General features: G+C 43.3%; 2 protein-coding genes across 3 annotated transcripts in view; one reads left to right on the top strand and one right to left on the bottom strand.

The window, feature by feature from the left end:
- Positions 1–2,522, top strand: part of TSPAN13 (tetraspanin 13) — a 102,428-nt gene extending 99,906 nt beyond the window's left edge. Inside the window, exons 6-7 of one of the 2 annotated variants that reach the window (XM_063924376.1) lie at positions 442–502; positions 656–2,522. In XM_063924376.1, the coding sequence (XP_063780446.1) occupies positions 442–502; positions 656–663 (69 nt within the window). In that variant the 3' untranslated portion in view covers positions 664–2,522. Of the gene's footprint in view, positions 1–441 lie in introns of both variants that reach the window. The other variant, XM_063924377.1, reaches the window with a different exon arrangement.
- A 5,723-nt stretch (positions 2,523–8,245) lies between these two features.
- Positions 8,246–22,701, bottom strand: LOC134928522 (anterior gradient protein 2-B-like). Its single transcript, XM_063924378.1, has 8 exons — positions 22,597–22,701; positions 20,808–20,939; positions 20,533–20,596; positions 19,787–19,839; positions 15,119–15,192; positions 12,080–12,143; positions 11,334–11,417; positions 8,246–8,489 (listed from the first exon to the last, which is right to left on the bottom strand). The coding sequence occupies exons 2-8, from the start codon at positions 20,929–20,931 to the stop codon at positions 8,440–8,442; spliced, it is 513 nt and encodes a 170-aa protein (XP_063780448.1). The 5' UTR covers positions 20,932–20,939; positions 22,597–22,701; the 3' UTR covers positions 8,246–8,439.
- Positions 22,702–23,618: the final 917 nt, after the last annotated feature.

Genomic DNA, 23,618 nt, shown 5'->3' on the forward strand with positions numbered 1-23,618 from the left:
CCCAATGTAATAGGACAGAGGTTCTCAAACGCAGTCCTCAAGGCACCCCAACGGTCCAGGTTTTAGGTATAACCATGGCTCAGCACATACGGTTAAATAAAATTGTCTGAGGTGCTAATTAAGTCACCTGTGGCCAAGCATTGATAAACTTAAAACCTGGACTGTTGGGGTGCCTTGAGAACCACATTGGAGAACCTCTGCAGTAGGAAGAGGTTTCATTTCTGTAATGATGAGCCCTATTTTGTTCACCTATAGATATACATCCTGCAAATTTTATGCGTTATATTCAAAATAAATCCAGATTTGCCTCATCTCAGGTGTTGCTTTTATTGGGGAAAACGTGTATGATTTAGCAACATTGCTACTGTTTTGATTAAACATAATTATGTATATGTGTATCATACTTTTTTTTTATTATTTCTTCATTCTTCTGTCCCCCAGATACTTGGCGTCTGGTTGACTTACAGATACAGAAACCAGAAGGACCCGCGGGCCAACCCAAGTGCGTTTCTTTGATAGAAAACCATTTTCTGAGACTGTTATCTCTTCGTTGACCTACTGACCCCTCTGCGGCTGTCCTGATTGCTGTGGTTGATTTGTTTGAAGAACACAACTTCAACTAATAAGACTTTTTTTTCTCTTTCTCTCTTAAAAGGGACATAAGGAAGCACCACTATTCAAGTTGAAAGTGTGGACTAGAGCGTAACAATGTAATAAGTAAAGTAAAATAATAATGAAAATCCAATTAAGCCTCTGTAACCAAATGACTACTAAAATGTGGCTAAATAGGACACCAAATCACGTATTATACGTCCATAGATTTTAGATGTCCCCTAAGTATCATATGGTTTATATGCTCCTGATAGTCCTGTAGGTCTTGGGGTGAGTCCCAATGTCCAGCTGACTGAATTGGCCGGTAAGTGGCACTAAGGGTGGGTGGGTGTATAAATGTTCAACAGCTGCTGTTTATGAATCTAGCGACTGTTATACATTTCGTTCATTGGTATATTCTTATTTCATAATGTATCACTGTAAGGCTTATTTAATGAACATTTTTGCTCGACGTCAAGTCCAGTATTTGCTCAGCGACTGATGTTTGCTTTATACTGTCGTTTGGGTTGTTGCAGAAACACGGAGTGCACTTGGCATTCCGGTTCTATCACTCCTCCTTTTTCTATCTTTTTTTTTTTTTTTTCTTTTTTCTTTTCATACCTTTTGTTTACTCAAATGGAGCTCCCTCTATCACACTGCGCTGTATTACTGCCTGAAGATTATATGATCAGAGACTTCTGCTGGGACTACTGGTGTTCGTGACTTCAGCGGCAGGAACCGGTTCCATGGTACTCCCTTACGGTTTCATTACATTTCATTTTACGGACGCATCGTGCATAAATTAACAAAAGAATGCGATCCACATGCGCTGTGTATTACAGTGACTGGGACCACTGCTCCTGCACATGGTGGTGTGATACTGCAGATATGGGAACAGCTAATCCTGTGAACGTTGTGGCACTTTGCACAACACTCATTAAACAAATCACGTCGCATAGATCCTCAACATCTGCAGCCAACTTTTTAAAATTGAATAGGGGTGCTATTGTTAATCCTTTCCTCCCATGAGACTGGAATTATTTAGGCGGTGGCAACACATATTGGGCCGTTCCAGCAGCCCATAGCCACACCTACTATAAACCTAGGACCACCCACTTTTGCAAACCCTGACCTTCTTTTTTTTTTTTCCCTCAATAATCATTAGCCCCTGTGTCTTAGGGTGGACCAGCCCGTTGAGGGCACAGCGAGGGGAGCAAAAGTTATTTTGCTTAACACAGACACTTTCCAACAGGACTACATGTCCACCCAACCAAATTGCTATTACCGGGCTCGCAGTATAGGGTCAACATTCATGTTTATATACTTTATACCCTGAGTTTAAAAAAAATCTGTAGAGAAAAATAATACTTGAAAACAAATACTGCTACTTTGGAAGCGTGTGTCCTCACCGGTACCAGATCTGTGTCTGTGGTAGGTTTTCCGAAACTCGGAAACTAGAATAATATGTATTTTTTTTTTAATGTTCATTTGTTTTCAATGGATTGTAACAACAAAACCTGCAGCAACTTTTAGGGCTTGCACCCACAGACAATCCCCCGTGGGCTGTGCTTTGTTCTTTTTCCTTGGCAGTCAATGGCACCTAAGGGAGGGCTATGGGGCAGTACCCCAATGCACACAGACATTTGGAGAAGGGGGGGCGCACAATGCCTTCAGTGAACAGTTACTGTTAATCTTCACTACTGCTAACTCCGGCCGCCTTCTGTAGTCATCGGCAAGATTTTATATGGTTAAATATTGATTTATGTTGTTTTTTTGTTTATTTCAATGTATTTCAGTTCTGGAACTTATTACTGGGGCTTTTCTGTCCTGTCTTAATGCTGTGAATACAGGTTGTTTTGTTCAGATACAGAATTGATCTCAATTTGCACTGGAGTAATGATTGATAAATATAAAAACCCTGGAAGAACCAATGCTGTGTATTGTGTTATTGGTGACAGATGAGTGTGAATGTGCTGTGACTGGAACACATGACATTGCCATAATATTGACTGTTGTGTATCGCAACAAAATACAAGTGTCTCCTAATCAGCGTCCGATTTAATGATCAGTAGAGTAAGTTCCCTGGGGGCCAGTGATTCCATGACCGAAGGCAGTAAGGTTCCGGATACTATAGGACAGTAGTACAGTATCTAGCCTGTAATAATAGCAAATCTGAGGACTGTGGTCAGAGCGAGTATGAGCGCCCTTATCATAGGGTTATAAATAACTCTCACAGCAGATAGGAGAGACGGAATACTCTGGACCTTTGTACATGACGATATGAATACTGTACACTGTCTTGTCCTAGACTTGGTTATTAGTTTGTGGCATGGTTTATTCTGTTGGACCTTACAAATGTTGCACGGGGATGCGGTCATGTGACTGCCGCTCAGGATCTCGGCGGATACCATGCCGACGCCAGGATCCCGAGCGATCAAACACGACTTCCACAGAGTGATAATAAAACCTGTGGCAAGCGCAGTGAGCCACTGAGCCCACAAGGCTCTGTTGAGCTCGTCCCCCCCCCCCCCCCCGCCCCCTTTAACCCCCCCCCCCAACCCACCGGCATTCTGCAGTCGGGATCCCAGTGTCGGTATGCTGACCTCCGGGATCCCGACCACCGGTCACGCAGCCTCAACCCGCTGCAAGTATGTATATATGTGTATACTGTGTGTGTTGTAGAAGTTGCAGTGTTTTGGTAAATGTGTCAGTCAAGAATCCCCACCCCTCTTCCTCCAAAATCGGAATCGGTATGTGATCCCGGCTGTCTGGATCCAGTCGGTCAGGAGACCGACGCTGGGAACCCACTAGCCAGAATGCTGGCAGCGAGCGCAGCGTGTCCCATCGCGGGCTCACTGTGCTCACAATGCTTTGGGCATGGTGGCGATCTCACAAGGTTACAGTCCCCCTCCAGGGGGTGATGTGAACCACCACTCGAGGAGGGATAGGGAAGTTGTGCCGGTATTGCGTGCGCCGACATCTCATGGGCTGTCGGGATTCCGGCGACGGTATCTGATCGCTGGGATCCCGATAGCCGGGAACGTGATTGCATCCCCCTGTGGGACACTGCTTCGAATGGAATATAAAGAAAAAAAAGTAAAGACTCATGATACACCCTAATAAGGGCCATATAAGCTATACAGGTTCTGGGGTTATGTGATATGTGGACTGCAGGTAATGGTCTCACCTGCTCCCACTATAGGTACCTGGTAACTCTATAAATCATATGTACAATTATATGTATACATTGCAATAATACAGATGTCTATAGGACAGAGCTTTGTTCAGGTTATCCCCCCAGTAACAATAATCTGAGGCTCAGTTATTCACATGCAACACTAGTCATGCAGGCAATTTTACTGCACCCTTGTAGTGATACTTCATAGTTTTCAGTCACAAGGAGGAGGAAGGGGATACAATCTCTATCCCGGCTGTCGGAATGCGTTTCAGTGTGGCAGACGCTGTCATACTGCCTCTGCTCTATTGGTATAGGATGGTCATGTGGGGGTTTATTAATGCTGCACGTTTCCACCCACAAAATAGTGATTATAATTGCTCGGTCTCAGCAATGGTGACATTGAAAATAACCCACACAGTGCAGACGTCAGCCCACAGCAAATGACTTACCTTGTCCTCACCTGTAATCCATACCTGTGGGGAGCTAGAGAGGAAGCTGTAGGTCCCTGGTGTCATCCTGCCCAAGCACAGTGACGTCCCAAGGGAGCAGGGCTTGTCCTGCACCAGCGGGGAGCAAATGTAATGAGGGGGTGGGAGACGGGCAACTGACACCTAAAGGGGCAATTCAACGCAGTGGCTATGCCATTGGAAATATTTTCTTGCATTCCGTGGAGGTGTGTAGGATAGCCTGTGATGTTTTTCAAAAAAAGGGGAGAAGAGTAACTTGCGCCTTAGTTGCAGCCCTGGACTAAACTCACAAGAGCACCACTCCTTGATAACCATACAAATACACAAACAAAAATAGAGTAGTCCACAAGCGCTACTAAATATGGAGTGATCCAGATGTACGATCTTCCCAAGCTTAAAACTCTAGGTTTAAGGATTCCTCAGATCATCAGGATTCCTCCTTCGTATATGGGTTCGCACCTCAAAACTGACCTCCACACCATGCGGGATGTACATCAAAAGGTTTCTTTATATCATAATTCGCCTCACTTCTTGTCATCTCAACTGGTGGTGACGCAGAACAAAAGAAACCTTTCAAGGAACATAGGGCCCTGATTGGAGGTGAGTGTCTCCTATATGAGATAGGATGATGACCAGTTGAGATGACAAGAAGTGAGGCGAATGATGATATAAAGAAACCTTTTGATGTACATCCCGCATGGTGTGGAGGTCCGTTTTGAGGTGCGAACCCATATACGAAGGAGGAATCCTGATGATCTGAGGAATCCTTAAACCTAGAGTTTTAAGCTTGGGAAGATCGTACATCTGGATCACTCCATATTTAGTAGCGCTTGTGGACTACTCTATTTTTGTTTGTGTATTAGCCTGTGATGTTTATCTGGTATCTACCTAGAGGCACATGGCCAGTAATTCAATTGTCTCTCACTAGAAAAATGGGGGCACACTTTTTTGAGATGTGGTTGTCCCCTCTTTTCAAACTGTGCACCCGCAAAGAAGTAATTGTCTGTGGTCAGGTGTGATAAGCAGATACCTAGCATTGCAAAATAGTAAGGAAGTTCAGAGATGGGGAAGGTGCAGTAGCTCCAGGAGTGACAACTTACACACTGGACGACATTTTAGAAAGATTTGAAAGATATCGTTTAAAAGTGAACGTCGTGGAGGCACTGACAATAAACTATGCTCGTCCCCGCAGTCGTTCATCATTGGTCTATCATCGTTTATCATTGCAAACCAATTTGGACGATATCGATGTTTGCATTGTCAAATCATTCATACAAATCATTGTGTACATGCAAAAAAAAATGTTACTGGAATATCGTTAATTGTTAATATCGTTTATCGTTCAAATCGCCCAGTGTGTAGGGCCCTTTAGCTAATGACTGGTGTTCACATGTGCCCCCAACACTGCACAAAATATAAAATTTTCCATAGACCGTGGGTGGAGTCTAATACTTTTCTCACCCCCATCTTCTAGCTAATAAAAACGTGTCCCCTCATTTGGGAGGAGATGTAGCAAATATCACAAGTAAATTGTGATAATCTTCCCCATCTAATCACTTGCATGTAGACATTTTAGATTGACAATATGGAGGAAACCTCTTAGAGCTGTCCCAATTCTTGTGCCGCTGAAGCCGCTTGTGTGCTCCTCCTCGGTCCTGCTCACACTTCTCCAGTCCATGCCTGCCATTGGCCAACCGTTGCTCGACTACCCCACCGCCATTGGCCAGGAATTTGTCTGGGAGGTGGAGTAGGAGCTCCGGACTGCATGAAAGGAGCTGAGCACACCGCAAGTGATATGCGGACACCCGGCAAATAAAGATTGTTGTTTCAGCCAGTTCCAACTGCCACTTATTGTTGGCATGTGACCTGTGCAAAACAGGCTCAGCACAGTGATGAGAAAACACTCAGTGAAAAAGGGGTTCTAAGGAAATGTTCCACCAGTGTCACAAGTGCGGGATTATGCTCCGAGAAAGTCACACGCAAGCTCCAGTGTCACCAGGAGAGAGCATTTCCCTTTTCACTTGCGTGAGGCATATATTCGGGTGTAGTACGGCTGACCGGCGGTCTCCTGACCGCCGCTCAGCTTACCGACGCCGGGATCCCGGCAGCATACCGACGCCAGGATCCCGGCGGGGAGGGGTGAGTGCAGCAAGCCCCTTGCGGGCTCGCTGCGCTCGCCATGCTGCGGGCTCGGTGGCGACCTGCGGTCACCACGGGTTCTATTCTCACTCTATATGGGTGTCGTGGACACAGTCCCTGTTGGTTGGCATGCCAACCATCGGGACAGTGACCCGTCGGGCTGGTGGAGGAGGTCATGTGACTGTCGGTCAGCTGACCGGCGGTCACATGAATACCACCCATATATTCATGTGTGAACTAAGTTAAACCATACCTCCCAACATGACCTTTTTCAGGAGGGACAGAATGCTCTACTCCTGGACTTCCCTCTTAATTTCTGATTGCCGTCACCTGTACTGAAACACCTTTCTTATCCATTAACCTGTTCATAATAGGTGTTGGCAATCATAAATTTAAGAGAAGTCCAGAAGCGGAGCCTTTTGTCCCTCCTGGAGAGGGTCGTGTTGGAAGGTATGGTTAAACCCTGAGGTTGTAAGAGCAGTAGCCCTTTAAGAGTCATGTTGACCCACCCGCCACGTTTCAGCTTATCGGGTGGGTGTGTGCTTTAAGTTCTATATCAGTGCTGGTCCCTGAGTGACAGCACCCATTAGGTTATATGTGTTGTGTCGGAAAGAACAGAAGTTTTTAATTGATTGTTTAGCTGTTTTAGATGGGTGCCCTCTCATTATTTATTATAGGCCAAGTGTCCCCGGCCGGGCAATAACACCGCCCATCCAAGCTTGAGTCTCAGGCGAGTTGAGCACCAATGGATGATCTGCATGTATGTTCTTGTATTTTATCCATTTTTTGTTGTCTGCCATCATACTAACATTAATTTATTAGTCAAAAAATTGCAAGAAAATTGATTTTAAAATAAATTTGCCCAAATTAATCCTAAAACTGGTTCTCCATGTCTTTTATATTACATAAGTATTTTAGACTTAATGTAAGTCTTATGGGTAACTGCATATATCAACCACTAGGGAGTTAAACGTGACACCATGACCTCGATTGGACTTAAAGCACTCCCTTGCGAAATCTCTCTATAGGGTTAAGTTGGCATCCCTAGTCTTTGGGTATAGAGGAGCCAGGGTTTCCTAAACTCCGTCATTGCAGTCCAAATTTTTTGCGGACTTTGGGAAACTTAGTTATATGCAATTGCGTAATACACAATCAGAGTAGTCGCGCAGCATTCTCTACCTTTTTTCCAAGAAACTCCGGAGGAACCAGCCTGGAGGGGGCGGAGGGGGGGGGGGGTAGGTAGATACCTCCTGTCCCTGCTCAAAAGCCTCTAAAGTCGTGGGGCTCTGGGCATCTGCCCATATGTTAAGATGGCCCTATCTCCCAGCCGTTCTGCAAACTGGCCCAGGACCTGAAAGCTATGGTTGTAATTTACTTCAGCAGTTTCTAAGAGTCTGACCCTTTTACTAATACACATCTACAATTCTTACGTTAACACTGTTAAGGTCCCTACACTCTAGTCTAGTAGATATTTAATAACGATATGGACAATATCGTTCAAAAATAAACAATATATAATTTAGTGTGGAGGCACTGACTGTAAACGATGCGTGTCCTTGTTCCTCGTACATTGTTGGTCTATCATCGTTTATCATTGCAAGCCAATTTTGACTATATATATCGATGTTTGCTATGTCAAATCGTTCAGTGTGTATGCAAAAAATTGTTACAGAAAAATCGTTCATTGTTCATATTGTTTATCGTTCAAATCCCTCAAATTGCTCAGTGTGTAGGGCCCTTTAGTTATTAACTCCTAGAAGTAACTTCTTAACCCGGCCCCCTTCCTCCGTGTGCTTCTCTACTGCGTGGGAGGGGCAGTCAGTATTGTGTGGCTTCATAAATGTACGCAAGAAGATAATAACAAACACGATTATAAATAACCACATGTTGATTTTATTTTTTAGAAAAGGGCGAAGGCAGTAGCCTGAACATATTAAAAAAACAAACAAAAAAACAACAACTTTCGTTCATATACTAATTTTGTATGTTAGGGCTTAAATATTTTATGTCAGACACATCCACAATATGAATATTTTAATAAAGCTATACACATAGAAAGGTTTTCTACAGCTCGGTCTTCAGCAGTTTCATCGCTTTCTTCATGTTCTCGAACACTTAAAAATAAAAAAATAATAAAAATTAATATATACAAAATACAATATTAAAAACTAAAAATCTGTATATAAGCAATTGTATCCTAGCAACGTATAGAACCCAGTGTTTCTAGAGTGATAACAGCAAGGCACCCACTCATAGCTACAACACCCGTATGGGCCGTAATGTCTACTGGGGATTCTGTCGGCCAGTGTTGGACTGGGGCATGAAGGGCCCGCCAGGGAATGTAGTTGTTGGGGCCCAAGCTTAAGAAATGTGGTCACCCAGCACAGAGGGAACTGTCCAACCATTCGAGAGGACAAGCAAAGAGAATCGGTATGGGATCCCAACATGCGGATCCCGGCGGCAAGCGCAGCTTCACTCGCCACACTAATTTATTTCCCCTCAGGGGGAGGTGTGGACCCCCCAGTGTTGATTAGGGGCCCTGGTCAGGATTTCGACTGCCGGGATTCCCATGGATGTCAAGATTCTGGCGTCTGTGTTATGAGGTTATTATTAAATACAGTGGTGTCACTACAAGGCTTGCAGGCCGCTCCAGGTGACACCAAAGTGCCGGCTTCTCAGCAACAGGAGCTGGGTGCTGCACTGTAGCATTACGTGCAGCACTCTGGTCCTGTCACAGTGTAGGAGCCAGCAGAGTGGATTGTAAGATAGGAGAGGCAAGGGGATTGCTGGGGTCATGGGATGGACAAGCGTCGTTCCCGTGGTCCCCAGCTTTGTGAACAGCTGCCATGAGCTGCATCCTTTATATGGAGAGAGCAGCAGCACCTGTGGGTTGCTGTGAATGGAGCCCATTCCTGCAGGATAACATGAGGAGAATGCAGCCTCAGTGGGAGCCCCACACAGAACATGTGGGGAGTGCTGCCAGTCACAGCAGGGCACCTGACAGAGGGAAAGACCGCAGTGTGAGAGCAGCAGTACCCAGAGTACAATGAGGGGGTGATGCCCATCTTTAGGGGTTCCCTCGAAGAGTGTGCTAGGTGTGAGTCTCAGGAGAGGACTTATCTGGGTGAGTTGTTGGAAGCCACACGGCATGTTTAGGAGCTCCCCATTGGCAAGAGTCCTCGTTATGGATGAGAGAGACTGTAACCTGTGATGTGTAGCACTACTGGTCCCAGAATGTCCTGGTATGTACTGCTGTTCACCATATTTATGCCGCTTCAATTAAGTTATGTGCTGGAGGAGGTGTCCTGATGTAGTCTGATGTAACCATTATGTTTTGTGCTGGAGGAGAGTGTTCAGAAGTTATCCCTGCTTTTATATTGAATAAACTGTTTATGCTGTTTTATGAGATGGCCTGGTTCACAATTCTTTCTGCGCTGCACTGGCATCTGTAGTCCACTCCCACAATGCAACTGTAATTAAACACCTGATTATTCAGGGGACACACTGGTACCTGTGCCTTACCCACGACCAGACGGAAGAGAGTAAGTGTGATGCACCATACACAGTGACTGCAGTTATGCATACCTAGTACCAGCGGGGTTTTACAACTGCACACCGACTGATCTCCAGGACCCCCAGAGTGACGAAAATGGGGGTTTGTGCCATGAGGCCACACCCCCTTCCCGTGAGGTCATGACCCCTTTTAAACGGCACGTGTAAGAGATGTTCCACAGCACCGGGTGACTCCCCTGATTAGACACTGGGATGCTGTCTGAATTGTTTGGCGGTCATGTGGTGCACTTCCATGTGCAATATTGAGAACTCAGTGTGGGGCTTGGAAAGGGGATCAGTATGAAATACTTACAATCAAAATTCTGACAATAAATGACCGACGGTCAAAATCCCGACTAGGTCAAAATACTGACAAGGTGAAAATACCAACATTTAAAATACCGACAAGGACAAAATACCGACATTTAAAATGTTGACAGGTCAAAAAGTCGACACAAGTTTTTCATTGTTTTTTGGTGTGTATGACGACATACTGTAGGTTGACATGGACACCATATAAGTGAACCGCGTCCCCACGCATGGCTCGCTGCGCTCTGCCCACTATTATATTTCCCCTCCAGGTCAACTGGGATGGTAAAGTATGAACAAGTCGGTGTCAATTAAAAACTCATATCGACTTTTTGACCTCTCGACACTTCAGTTGTCTGTATTTTGACCTTTTCCGTATTTTAAATGTCGGGATTTTGGCCGTTGGTCAATGATTGTCGGGATTTTGATTGTAGGCATCACTAATGGGTCCTACACACAGATCTCACTGCACGATATAAATGTTCTCATTCAATAATGAACGAGAACTCGTTCATATCTTGCCGTGTGTAGGCACCAATGATTAACGATGCGCGGGCCCGCGCTCTTTGGTGCCGGGTCGCTTATGCATGCAGGCCAATATGGGCAATCTCGTCCATATTAGCATGCACTGCTATGGAAACTTCACTCCCCCCATCACCTCCACCCTGCCGCCGGGCCACCCGTATCTGCCGTCGGGCAGCTCGGCGGCGGATCGCCGAGTGTGTAGGGCCCATTAGAAAGGACGGGGATGTGGTGAAGCTGAGGGAAGACTGAGGTTTCCCAGCACACACCAGGTTCCTTTGCAGGTATTGCAGTTAAATAACTTTGACACTCTAGACTTATTACTTACTAGGCAGCATCTATCTAAAGTTCTCGTGTGAACTCTATTCCTGGAACTAATTTCTTATAAGAACAGTTACTGCCTCTTTCTCCTATTCCTAATACCTGAAACACTGGTTAGTATATATGAGAAATATAGCAGAATATATTAAGTTAACTCTTCCTCCAGTAATACTACTAGTTTGGTTTTGCAGCATCACACAGTGGGGAAAATAGCGCCTCCATCAGGCAGGCACCTGCATCGTTTATCCACTTACACAGCTCAATGTCTTCTGGCTCATACGTGTACCGGTGGTTGGAGTATTTTCCGGGAATATCTGCTCTGACCACAAGGGATGGATCTGTGACAGACAAATAACATCATTTATTATATAACTTAGAGACAATAATAAATACTTTGGACACGTGGGTCAAAAAATTAATCTCTACATTTTCTTGTTCACTTGTTTCTGCTTTATTTTTAAGGTCTGCTGTTCACTCTCTCTTTTCCCCTGACGAATAGGACAAATAAGTAGATTTTCTGGGAGAGAAATTGTGTGAGACGTTGCAGGAGGGGGAGGAGGAGGAGGAGGAGGAGGAGGAGGAGGAGAAGGAGAAGGAGGAGGAGGAGGAGGAGGAAGAGGAAGAGGAGGAAGAGGAGGAAAGGTGGCCACATTTACAAAGTTTCTCCCTAATACCTGCAAAGCAGGGGCCAAATACTTCCGTAACTGAACTAATACTTGGGAGTAAAAGTTTATTATGAAGTATTTTTCAGACCCAAAATTGTTTACGTTGTTGCTGTAGGTTTTATACCATGTCCAGTGGGTAACAATAAGGGGGAGATGTGTCAAATCTTGCAGAGAGATAGCGATAAAGCACTAACCAATCAGCATCTGTCACTTTACAGGCTGTGTTTGAAAAATGACAGAAGCAGATTGGTTGGTACTTTATCTCTATTTTATTTCTCTCCAAGGTTTAATAATCTCCCCCCAATATCAGTATATATAATACATGTTTAACTCACCCACAAATACAATCTTAGGAACATATTGGCCATCAAGAAGCAAGTTCTTATCTGTAGGATCATACTGAAAGACAAATATATGTATTTTAGCAAAGAATTTCCTTACAGGGTCTTTTTTGTTAATTACAGAACATACATTTAATGCCTACGTGGTGTATTCATTCCTGTACATTAAATCTGTATAAATAATGAGTTCTGATGTCATCACTTATAATTGGTGAGTTACAGTATGATGTCATCACTAACATGTCCATTAGGAAAACTCTGTTATCTTTTACTTGTAAGGTGCTACAATTGGTCCGCAGCGCCATACATAGGGCAGTGAACAGAGACCACATATAACAGTATTAAACAATGTACATAAAGCAATCGTAAATATCTGTGTTAGGAAGGAAAATACAGAGGACAATGACCCTGCTCGTGCAAGGGAAGGGACAGATACAAATAGGGTAACACTACGAGGTCAATAGCGATGGAAGCAAAGGCAGAGGATTTATGGGTCTGATAGGCTTCAATGAAGAGGTGAGGTTTGAGGACACGCTTGTAGCCTTGGAGAATACTGGCTGAACTAATAGGATGTGGGAGTGTGTTCTACACGTCAGGAGCAGCATGGGGACAGAATCCTGGAGACTGGAGTATGCAGAGGTAACCGCTGTGGTAGTGATACAGCAGCCTCTGGCAGAGCGGAGGAAGCTGGAGCCAGTGTTGGTAGAAATTATGTTGGAAATGTCGGCTGAAGGCTTTGTAGGTAAAGGGAGAAATGCTTGAACTTGATTTGGTAGGATACAGGGAGCCAGTGTAGTTATTGGCAGAGAGGGTCAGCTGATTTAGAGTGGCAAGAGAGGAACATAAGGCAGGCTGTGGCATCTAGGATAGATCAGAGATGGACGATGTGGGACTTGGTAAGGCCAGAGAGAAGGAGGCTACAGTACTAGAGACCAGAGATAATGAGGGAGTGAAGGAGAGGTTTGATTGCTTCCACGGTGAAACATCCTAGAGATGTTGTTGAGGTGGAAACAACAGGAATGGGAGAGAGACTCAATATGGGGAGGGAAGGTGAGTAAGGAGCTGAGGATAACTCCCAGGCAGTAGACATGAAAGACAAAGTAGAGTGCGTTGCCGTCAACTGTTAGACATATTGGGCTTTCCAAAGCTGCTGTGTCTTCGGTGGGTTCAGCTGCTGGATTCAGAAATATTACATATACAACACCTACCAAGCGCTAAACCAATGATAGAATTCATACTATAAAGTCCAGTGTGAGTCCTTTTTTTTTATAAAGGCTGCTTTCCCGGGGTCAGTCCTTTTGTCAGTTTGGACCAAAAAGATCTCTGTAGAATGGGGGTCCTAGGGTGCTCCAAAACAATTCTTTATAAGAGGTTCAATAATCCATTAAGGTTCACTCCCTGTTCTCCGGTTTGTGTTGGGAATTTCATGTAGATATCTCTATGGACAGGATGTACTAAGCATTGAATCCGCTATGTATTACATCCCGTCTTTTCTCGGGTACATACCAGCATTAATAATGCTGGTATGTACCCAGAAATGCTCGCAGGATAGCTCTCCTGATAAGAGATGTCCTTTGTGATAGAAGGACATCCGGGTTTAGGACCTGGGAGTCCTCCTGCGCTGGGGATGCTGGAAGCGATCCAATTGGATACCTTTCAGAGGGGATTGCAGAGAGAAGCCCATAGGCGTCTATCCACTACCCACTGGGTCCATGTACAATGGCAGTTTTCGGCGTTTTGCCAGCATTTTCCCTTTAGTACATCCTGCCCTATATCCTTTAGTGACAGGGTTTGAAGATTGAGGAGTAGCAAAGGTTCTTATTTTTTGTGTCAACAATGAAACCCTCACACCAGAGTTCACCCAAAAATTCAACCAGTCAGCTCAGTGAATCTCTGCCTGACAAGGGAGCTGAGCACATACTCTGTGCTGGGAACAGTTTTATCTTTCTGGACTGAGTGTATCTAAAAGTTGAATTCGTGCCATTTGTTGCCTGACAAGTGTTTGGAGCACATATTGGAAGCCATTGTTAGAAAACTAAATACACCCCTCAGGAAGTTCGTTCTGACGAAACACGATGGGTGATTAAATGCTAATGTGACCGAAAGTGGGGTTAACTTGCTGTCAAAGAGCTCGCACCCCGGACAACAAGTTTATAACATCTAGTCCATGAAGGTCACTATGCATGTGTGATGTAAGGCTATTTATTGATTTTTAATAAAACCAAACATGAATGAAGTACACAGAAGCTGACCAGTTGTATTTTTGGGTGAACTTCGGTGTAAGGGTTTCATTGTAGACACAAAAAATTTAACCTGTCCTACTTCTGCATCTTCAGACCATGTCACTAATATAGAGAGAGCCATATGAAATTCCCAACACGACACAGAAGAACAAAGGGTGAACCTTTTATAAAGAATTGTTTTGGCACACGCAGTCACGCACATACACTTAGAGAAATGTATTTTGTGTTTGAGAAATTGTAGAAGTGGGTTGTGTCCATGACATCTTCTCTTTAAATATTACAAGTAAACCAGCTCATCATTTCTCTCTTCTTCCCCACAATGTCATGGTCTAATGGTCACCACTGGCCCTTATACGTTCTCACAGTCCACCTGGTGGAACAAAGAGCTGCTGAATTAGTTTTAGTCAGGAGCGAGCCTGATGCTTATCTGTGGACTGTGCCGTATTACATGCCTGGGAAGGCTTGCCGGTTGGCCATTGTGTATATAATATGATCCCTGTACAAAGAACGTTCTGTTAGTACGAAAGGATTAAGCCTAGCTTTTATTAAAGACTCATAATTCAAGTGTTTTTACAGAGAGTGAAAGACTGTGCACCCTTTTTGCAAGCCACAGAATGGCCCCCCTAAAATTGTGCCCCAATAAGGGTAGGAAGGAATTTGGGGTGGGTTACCACTTATGTGGGACTCATAAAACCAAGTGGCTAGAGAACTAGCACAAAGTATGGTCATCTGTACCCAGTTACGGCCACCGGGTGTTGTAATGACCGCCCATGAGGACAGCGATACTTACAATGACATTGAGGAGGATAAAATGTTCGGCTAATTTCTGAATTCCTTTGTGCTCAGCGAATGCTTTCTTCAGGGCTGCAAAAATGGATCAGCTGGTTTAATTATCTTGCTCCTATACAATATATAAACTTAGTGAATGCTAGGACTTCTGCTAACCAATTACTGTCACAGGTTTGTCTTACAGTGTTTGTGGATCAAGCTGGTACAAGATACAGCATTTGTAGGGAATTCCATTAGTATACATTTGGCTGCAGGAAGCATGTCCAGTATTTTTAGAATTTGCTGGCCAGGGCCAGGTTGAAGCAAAACTTAAACTTCGGCCACACACCCGAAAATGCAGTTTTTGGAGATTTGGCCGTATTCCTCATTTGCACCAAGCTCCGGAATACGATATATTCTGGAGCTTGGGCTTCTTTTTGTGTTTCACCCTGAGAGGGATCCAATCGGATCCCTCCCAGCATCCCATGCAGAGCATTTGTCACATAACACTTGAGCAGATGAACTCCCGAGTTATAAACCCGTAAGTCGCCAAAGACAACAGTTACCGGGAGAGTTGTCCTTTGAGAATTTATTCAAGCATATGGCGTTAGTAAACATCGTTATGCTTGCGATAACTTAGTGGGATGCATCACATGCAAAATGCAATACTTGATGCATTACGCCCTATTTAAGAGCTATGGTGTCTAGTTATATATAGGACATGCGCTAGTGATCAGAGCTACGGAGAAGGTGAATTATACACTGTGGCTAAAGTTTGTAACTGTTGTTTTTAGGATTAATGTTCACTCTAGGTGCAGGGTACTGATCACCAAGGAGGTCATTTTTGCATTTTTGGAGGCATGCTCTGCCTGCCTTCCCTATCAGCTATAGACAGGTGTTACCCAGCACAGTCCCATCACCTCTAAACATGCTCAGCAATATTCAGTCCATTTACTGACAAACTGGGAAACAATTGCGCCTTCTAAGAAGAAGAGAGGAACCGTGTACACTATGACATCCTGACTAATTACAGCTAAGGTAGACACTCTTGGGAACTCAGCAGAGCTAGTGGGCCATGCTGTAGAGAATCTATAGCACACTGTCTTGGCTAGGAGAATGGATGTGAGACTCATATTCATTTTTACACACTCCAGAGATCACTACATTGTAGGGATGATTCCTCTGTGGTGGATTCGGTATCCGTTCACATGGTCGACCATGTTATGGTCGACAGTCATTAGGTCGACCACTATTGGTCGACATGGACACATGGTCGACACATGAAAATGGTCGACACATGAAAAGGTCGACATGAGTTTTTTAACTTTTTTCTTTTTCTTTTGGGGAACTTTTCCATACTTTACGATCCACGTGGACTACGATTGGAACGGTAATCTGTGCCGAGCGAAGCAGCAGCGGAGCGAAGGCACCATGCCCGAAGCATGGCGAGCGGCCGCGGTGCACTAATTGGGGTTCCCAGTCACATTACGTAAAAAACGACACCAAAAAAAGTTAAAAAACTCATGTCGACCTTTTCATGTGTCGACCTTTCATGTGTCGACCATGTGTCCATGTCGACCATGTCAATGTCGACAAATAGTGGTCGACCTAATGACTGTCGACCATAACATGGTCGACCATTCATACCGGAACCTACCGGAACTCGATATTTGCAGGTGAGCTTACATTCCCACCCAGAGCCGGATTAACGACGGCGCGGAAGGGGCGGTCGTCCCGGGGGCCCCCACACACTGTCCGCACAACTGCAAAAAAAACATCAGAGTAGGAGTATAGCATTTACCTGTCTCCTCTCCATCTTCCTCGGCAGCTGAGACATTCCATTACGGTTGTGTCTATGTTACCTTCGTGATCAGGACCAGGAAGTGACATCACAAGAGGGCAGGAGAGATCTTCCGCCCTTACAGCACCTAAATGTTTTCTCCGTTTGAGGTTACTTTTTGTCTTCTGTGCACCATTGGACGCTCGCCACGCTTCGGGCTCGGTGTCTCGCTTCGCTCGCCACAGGTTACTATTCCAAATAGTTTGTGACATGGACCCAGGGGATTATGGGAAAAGTCCTCTCCACAAAGGGAGACTAGACGCAACCGTTCCATTACAGCTGCGGCCACTGAGGAGCTTCACTCACTGCAGTGTGAAGTCTCGCAAGATTTGACATTATCTCGCGAGACTTCACACTGCTCTGAGTGAAGCTCCTCGGTGGCCGCAGCAGTAAAGGAACAGCTCTGCTGCCGAGGAGGACGGAGAGGAGACAGGTAAATGCTGTACTCCTACTCCAATGTTTTTTTTTAACAGTTGTGAGGACAGTGTGTGGGGGCCCCACAAATTTGTTGCCCAGGGGCCCCCACAGACCTTAATCCGGCCCTATTCCCACCCAAGTGCTTGGATGTGTGGAGCGAGGTACAGTAGCAGTAGGCATTGGCGGATGGGCAGTTTGCACCAGATGATGGAAGGATTTGGGTCGTCCCTAAGCGTGGAGTAGGAGCACTGGTGGCCATAATTTTGTGGATCAATAATAAAATGAGATCACTTGGGGCCTGATTCAGATGTTCGGTACTTTGTACATGCGCCAGATGCGTATTGTGCAGTACGGCAGTACGGGTCTGCGGCATCAGTCGCACTACGCATCAGACTGTCAGTGATTGCCGGACAATATTGTTGCAGATGATACAATACCGCGTCCTAGGACACAGCTGGGATCAGTAATGCAGCAGGAGGTGTGACGCCCCCTGCTGCATTACCATATTACTGCTGTCACTGTTGCTTCTATGTAAGCAGCAGCAATAGCCTCTCCAACCACATCGGAGTCCGGCCCATTGTGAGGACCAGAGCCGGCCCTAACCAATATGATGCCCTAGGCAAGATTTTGGCTGGTGCCCCCTAGCACCGCCGCTAGTTCTGCAGGAGATTCCTGGCATGAGTCTGCTGGAAGCTCTGCTAACATCGTGCGCCTTTTGTTTATGAAAATGCATCTTATTTGCATTACTATGTGGCTAGGCTGCACAAGCAACTCCTGCTGATTAAAATGATATGCAGCATGCCCATATTCTGTGTGCGACTGCGGCTGTATTTGCATATGAAATGCTACGTTACAGTGATTTCCAGGACTACACTGCAGTGTAGCATTTCGTATGCAGATACAGCCGCAGTCACGCACAGAATATAGGCATGCCGCATATCGTTTTAATCAGCAGAAGCTGCTGGTGCCCCTAAGCATACTAAATGCCCTAGGCATTTGCCTAGTTTGCCTATGCCTAAGGCCGGCTCTGGTGAGGAGTGAGATCACTGAAATGGGATAAACCGGTAGAGAGGTCACCTTGATGATTCTAAGGGTATATATATATATATATATATATATATATATATATACCAAGCGTTGGGTCCACACTCACGTCTTAAAGTTTTCTGCTGGGGTGCCGTCCAAAGCTGGAGATCTAGTTAAAGTCACCAGTATAATACACAAGCGAAAAAAGTGGGAGCACTCACCAGTCTTCATTAAAGCAGAGGTTTATTTATAAATTCATACCAGACAGAGTAATCGACGTTTGAATCCTGACAAAGGTCCAAGTGAGGACCGAAACGTCGATTACTCTGTCTGGTATGAATTTATAAATAAACCTCTGCTTTAATGAAGACTGGTGAGTGCTCCCACTTTTTTCGCTTGTGTGTGTGTGTATATATATATATATATATATATATATATATACACACACACACACACACACACACACACACACACACACACACACACACACACACACACACACACAGTATATACTAAACAGCGGGCTTGCAAAGCCACTGATAATCTGCAGCTTTAAAATTTTGATGTAAAACAGCAATTGCTTTAGCATTTATTACTACTACTATTTTAAATTCAGTGGTCATATAGTCGGTGGCTTTGAAAGCCCCCTGATTAGTAATTATACCCCCGTGTCTTAGGGTGGTCTTTGTTGTGTCAAATTCCACAAAGACATTTTCAGTTCCCAGTAGGACTTTGGTTTTATATTAGCTTGATTACGTCTCGTCCTGTAGTTATGACAAGACGCATTTTGCAATCTGGTGGAGAAGCGCGTTTCTGGGCTTTTCCCAATGTAATAAATACTTAAATAATAGCAGTCCTGATGTCCCCTCTATCTTATGATTCATTTGATGCATAGACTACACAAGGTTATATTGACCAACATTTTAGGAGAAATAGAATGGATGACATTTACAAACCTGCTCAGTGCACCAGATTTTGCCAATGAGAGTGTAAAATAGTGAATAGTGAAGTGCACTGAGCAGGCCAGTTATGTGCACTAGTGGACCAGCAGACCAGTTATGTGCACTAGTGGACCAGCAGACCAGTTATGTGCACCAGTGGACCAGCAGACCAGTTATGTGCACTAGTGGACCAGCAGACCAGTTATGTGCACTAGTGGACCACAAAAGTGTTTAGCTTTGCCCTGTGTGCATCCAGTCTACGTCATAAATGAGATTTTGGGTATTTTACAAATGTTGAAGGTACTATATAAAGATGCCAGATCACCATATCTGAAATAAAATCTTCATATAATAAAAGTAACCAAATAAATGTGATTTTAATGGTATTCGGTAACATTTAATTGGTGGAAGTATTCTATGACTGGTTTCACATGCATTGACTGCAGCAGATGTAGGTTCTACTTACCTAGTGAATGGGGGCAGTCTTCCCTGTGGTTAATAACCATCAATGGTTTATTTCTGGGAACACAAATAAATAAATAAATAAATAAATTGATTATTTGTTAAATTAAATATTATTGTTTTTGCTTTACTCATCTGACCAGAAAAACTAAATGTACTTATGAACAGTCATCTGTTGTAAATATTAATTATAAACTTTTACTCCTAATATTTTATTACAGATATTATAAAATTATTAAATGCCAGCAGTGGTATATTCTATGTAATTGATTTATGTGTTCATATGTCATGCCACCAATTTATTGTGTAAAGATTTGCAGTACTTGTTGTTGGCATTTAGAAATTAGTAAGGTACGCTTGTTTCTACTGTATTTTGACCTCTGATGAAGGATTAAACAGCCGAAACACTAGGTGACAAGTTAACTGTTGTGGTGCAGTGTTTATTGTTATTATTGAGTCCTGGCTCTGAATAATAATTTTATATATATATATATATACATACACACACACACACACACACACACACGTATGTGTCTGTATATATACATATACCTATATATATGTGTGTGTATGTATGTATATATATATATATATATATATATAATGTAAATGTAATAGTTTTTTTTTTTTTTTTTTTTGCAGGTAACAATAAACTTTCTATACTGAAACTTAACAATGCAGTCTTTTCGCCATACACTAGATGGCGCACTGGTTACAGTAAACATCTCCCAGGATTGCCCCTGTACTGACCCGGACTTGGCTTTAAACAGAGCTTCCTCGTACGTCTGAACCCAGTCAAGGTTGTCACCCCACCCTGTAGTTGAAAGAACATACAGTAAATGATAAAACAATCATATTGTGCGCAATGCTCGTAGGTGCAGCTTATTAACGTGCAATAAAGTGCAGAATATATTATTCATAGGAGACAGAGAAATTATTGCTGAGCTTGTTTTACAACACACTATTTTACACTTTTCAACATGAAATGAGAACTTGAGAAAGAAAGCTGTTAGTTGGCGTGTTACCTCTGGAAAGTGTCTGGGGCTTGGTGGGTGCTGGTGGTGCTTTGATTTTAGGGTTCACATCCTTGGCCAGAGAGAGTGTGGCAGCCACAATTAAAACAAACACTGACTTGAGTACAGCTTCCATGGTTAGTGCTGGGGGAAAAAAAACATATATTGTACGATCAGCACTGTATGAGGGGGGCAGGGAAATATTTTTGGCCAAGCCAGTATACTACTCACAGGGGGATATGTATCAAGCCTCAGAGAGTGATAAAGTGGAGAAGTTACCCAAAGCAATCAATCCTACTAATTGTCATTTCAAAGACTGTGCTAGATAAATGATACGAGCTGATTGCTTGCTTTGAGTAACTTTTCCACTTTATCACTGTCCAAGGCTGATACATCTCCACCACAGTGTTTAATAACTAGCTTATGTTGCGGGCAATAGTTTTGCCTACAGCCCTTGACCCTATATAATGGGCATAATACATAATTCCTGACTTTCTTATATACCCTTGCCAGGCTCAAGAAATCTGTGGCTTTCCAGCAGTTGTGTTGGCTGAACAACATTCAGGGGCTTATTCACAAAACGTCAGGCTGAAAAACCCAGTGCTTCTGATGGTGTTTATGTCCAAAATTTAAAAGGACAATGATTTTATTAGAAAACACGGCTAGCAAAGTCATTGCCCTCTTAAATTTCCTGCATAAACACAACCCAACGCCTCGTAAATAAACCCCTTAGACAGAGTGTACATAGGAGTATTATTGCTGCAAAACACATATTTCATCCAAAAACAACTGACATTACTCTACAGGAGGTCTGGAACACCTCACACTGTACTTCCGCATTGGTCTGATAAGATCTACAGTATCTTCGCATGCTTACGCTGGTCAGGTAAATTGCATTTTTGCCTAGTTTACTTATTAACTCCTGCAAACGTCATGGTGTATAGAGAGATGTACAGTCTTGCACTTTTTATTGATAGGTGAAGATTCTCTTAGAGGGAGATATGTAGTAAGCCTTGGATAAAGTGGAGAGAGATAAAGTACCAGTACATCAGCTCCTAACTGTCATTTTTCAAGCACAGCCTGTAACGTGGCAGTTAGGAACTGATTAGCTTGTACTTTTTTTTTTCTCCAAGGCTTAGTACATTTCATTTATGCCAAATGTGCTGTATCCCATAGGAACCAAACTTTCATATAACTTGCGCATGATTGAGCAAAGGAAATATCCAATTTATTGCTATGGGAAACAGATTATTAGAATTTCTACAGTATTAATAAGAAGTATGTTACATCAACAGCACTCCAACAATACAACTGTCCTATAGAGAATATACAGGCAGTATTCCCCACCATATAATTCAGGCATAAAAGGTCCCTACACTGGACAGAATGCACAAACCCAGAAACAGTCAATACTTTGCAGTAATAATAATAATAATACTAATAATAAATAAAATAATAATAATAATAATAATAAAACAATCAGATTATGAGAATATATTTACAATATTTACAATTCCAGTCTTGCAGTAACTTTATTGCCAGGTACTGTAGCCTGAGATATAGGCGCACCTGTGGAATACGCATGATGTGTCACTAATTTAGTAATCTCTATGGTTACCCAAAATGAACACAGCCAAGAAAACATAAGAACAGTCTTTGTAAGACGTTGCCCTGGAATGGGCTGGTGAATGCCTCAGAGAAATTAATTCTGTTAGTTATTCTACCTCAATTGTTGCCTGTTCCATTCCAGGTAACCCAATCCTAAGTACCCAAAGAATGAAATAATTCAGAGCAAACTCACCTCTTCTTCACAGTGAGGGATTGGTTTCAGCTCTGAGCCAGTAACTTGTAGCAGTTTACCTGTGCTCTTATACACATAGGCACACCTGGGCACACCTGGGTCCGGCCCCCTCATCTGCATATGAATAGGGATAGTGCATACCGTAACTGTATGACGTGTAATCTTCTTATCTCCCCAGTACACTCCCTTTGGGCTGTTGTATTCCATGTAGCTCCCTGCATTCTTCAGCCCAGGGGAGGTTTCATCTCTGCGTTTTTTAATGACTTGGCAGTAATCCAAGTACAGGTAAGCTTAAATGGGAAAAAGTGATTTGCCTGAAGGCTGATTTGTCTCTGTGTGATTGGATGGCGGCATCGCCTTAAGCACAATTATCTGTAATACCATGTGAAAGTACAGTAGTTACAGTGATGTCTTTAGACGTCTCACTAACTGTAATGATATATCGTCAACTGCTGCGTTTCTGGTTTCATCCAGGACAGATTGCCCTGCACACATCTTCCCACTTTTTTCCCAGTGGAATTAATCAGTTGTGAATTAATTAATTAATTAATAATAAATTAAAAATACTGTTCATTTAATCACTTCGAACAAAAAAGAGCGAAGAGAAAATTTAAATGATCATATTATACATAGGGGGAGATGCATCAAGCCTTGAGGATAGATTTACTAAATCTTCTAAAATTGGAAAATAGTGGTGTTGCCCATAGTAACCAGATTCTAATATTTTTTAGTATGCAATAGAGAAACTAATTTGATTGGTTGATAGGGGCAACACAAACATTTTTACTTTTTACAAGCTTTAGCAGTAAAGCTACCCCTCGCCAGGGCCGGCAACAGAAATCTTGGGGCCCCGTACAGTGATAGCTCTGGGCCCCCCTCAGATTTTATATATATATATATATATATATATATATATATATATATATATATATATATACACACACACAGTGCATCCGGAAAGTATTTACAGCGCTTCACTTTTTCCACATTTTGTTATGTTACAGCCTTATTCCAAAATGAAA

This window comes from Pseudophryne corroboree, chromosome 5, assembly GCF_028390025.1.
Source record: "Pseudophryne corroboree isolate aPseCor3 chromosome 5, aPseCor3.hap2, whole genome shotgun sequence".
Taxonomy (NCBI): domain Eukaryota; kingdom Metazoa; phylum Chordata; class Amphibia; order Anura; family Myobatrachidae; genus Pseudophryne; species Pseudophryne corroboree.

Bases quoted from the DNA above. Each gene is read 5' to 3' on its own strand.
- LOC134928522 (XM_063924378.1), bottom strand. From the start codon at position 20,931: ATGGAAGCTGTACTCAAGTCAGTGTTTGTTTTAATTGTGGCTGCCACA. The intron at 20,597-20,807 runs GTAACACGCCAA...TTTCAACTACAG, and splicing joins GCCCCAGACACTTTCCAGAG to GGTGGGGTGACAACCTTGAC. The intron at 19,840-20,532 runs GTCAGTACAGGG...TTGTGTTCCCAG, and splicing joins CTGTTTAAAGCCAAGTCCGG to AAATAAACCATTGATGGTTA.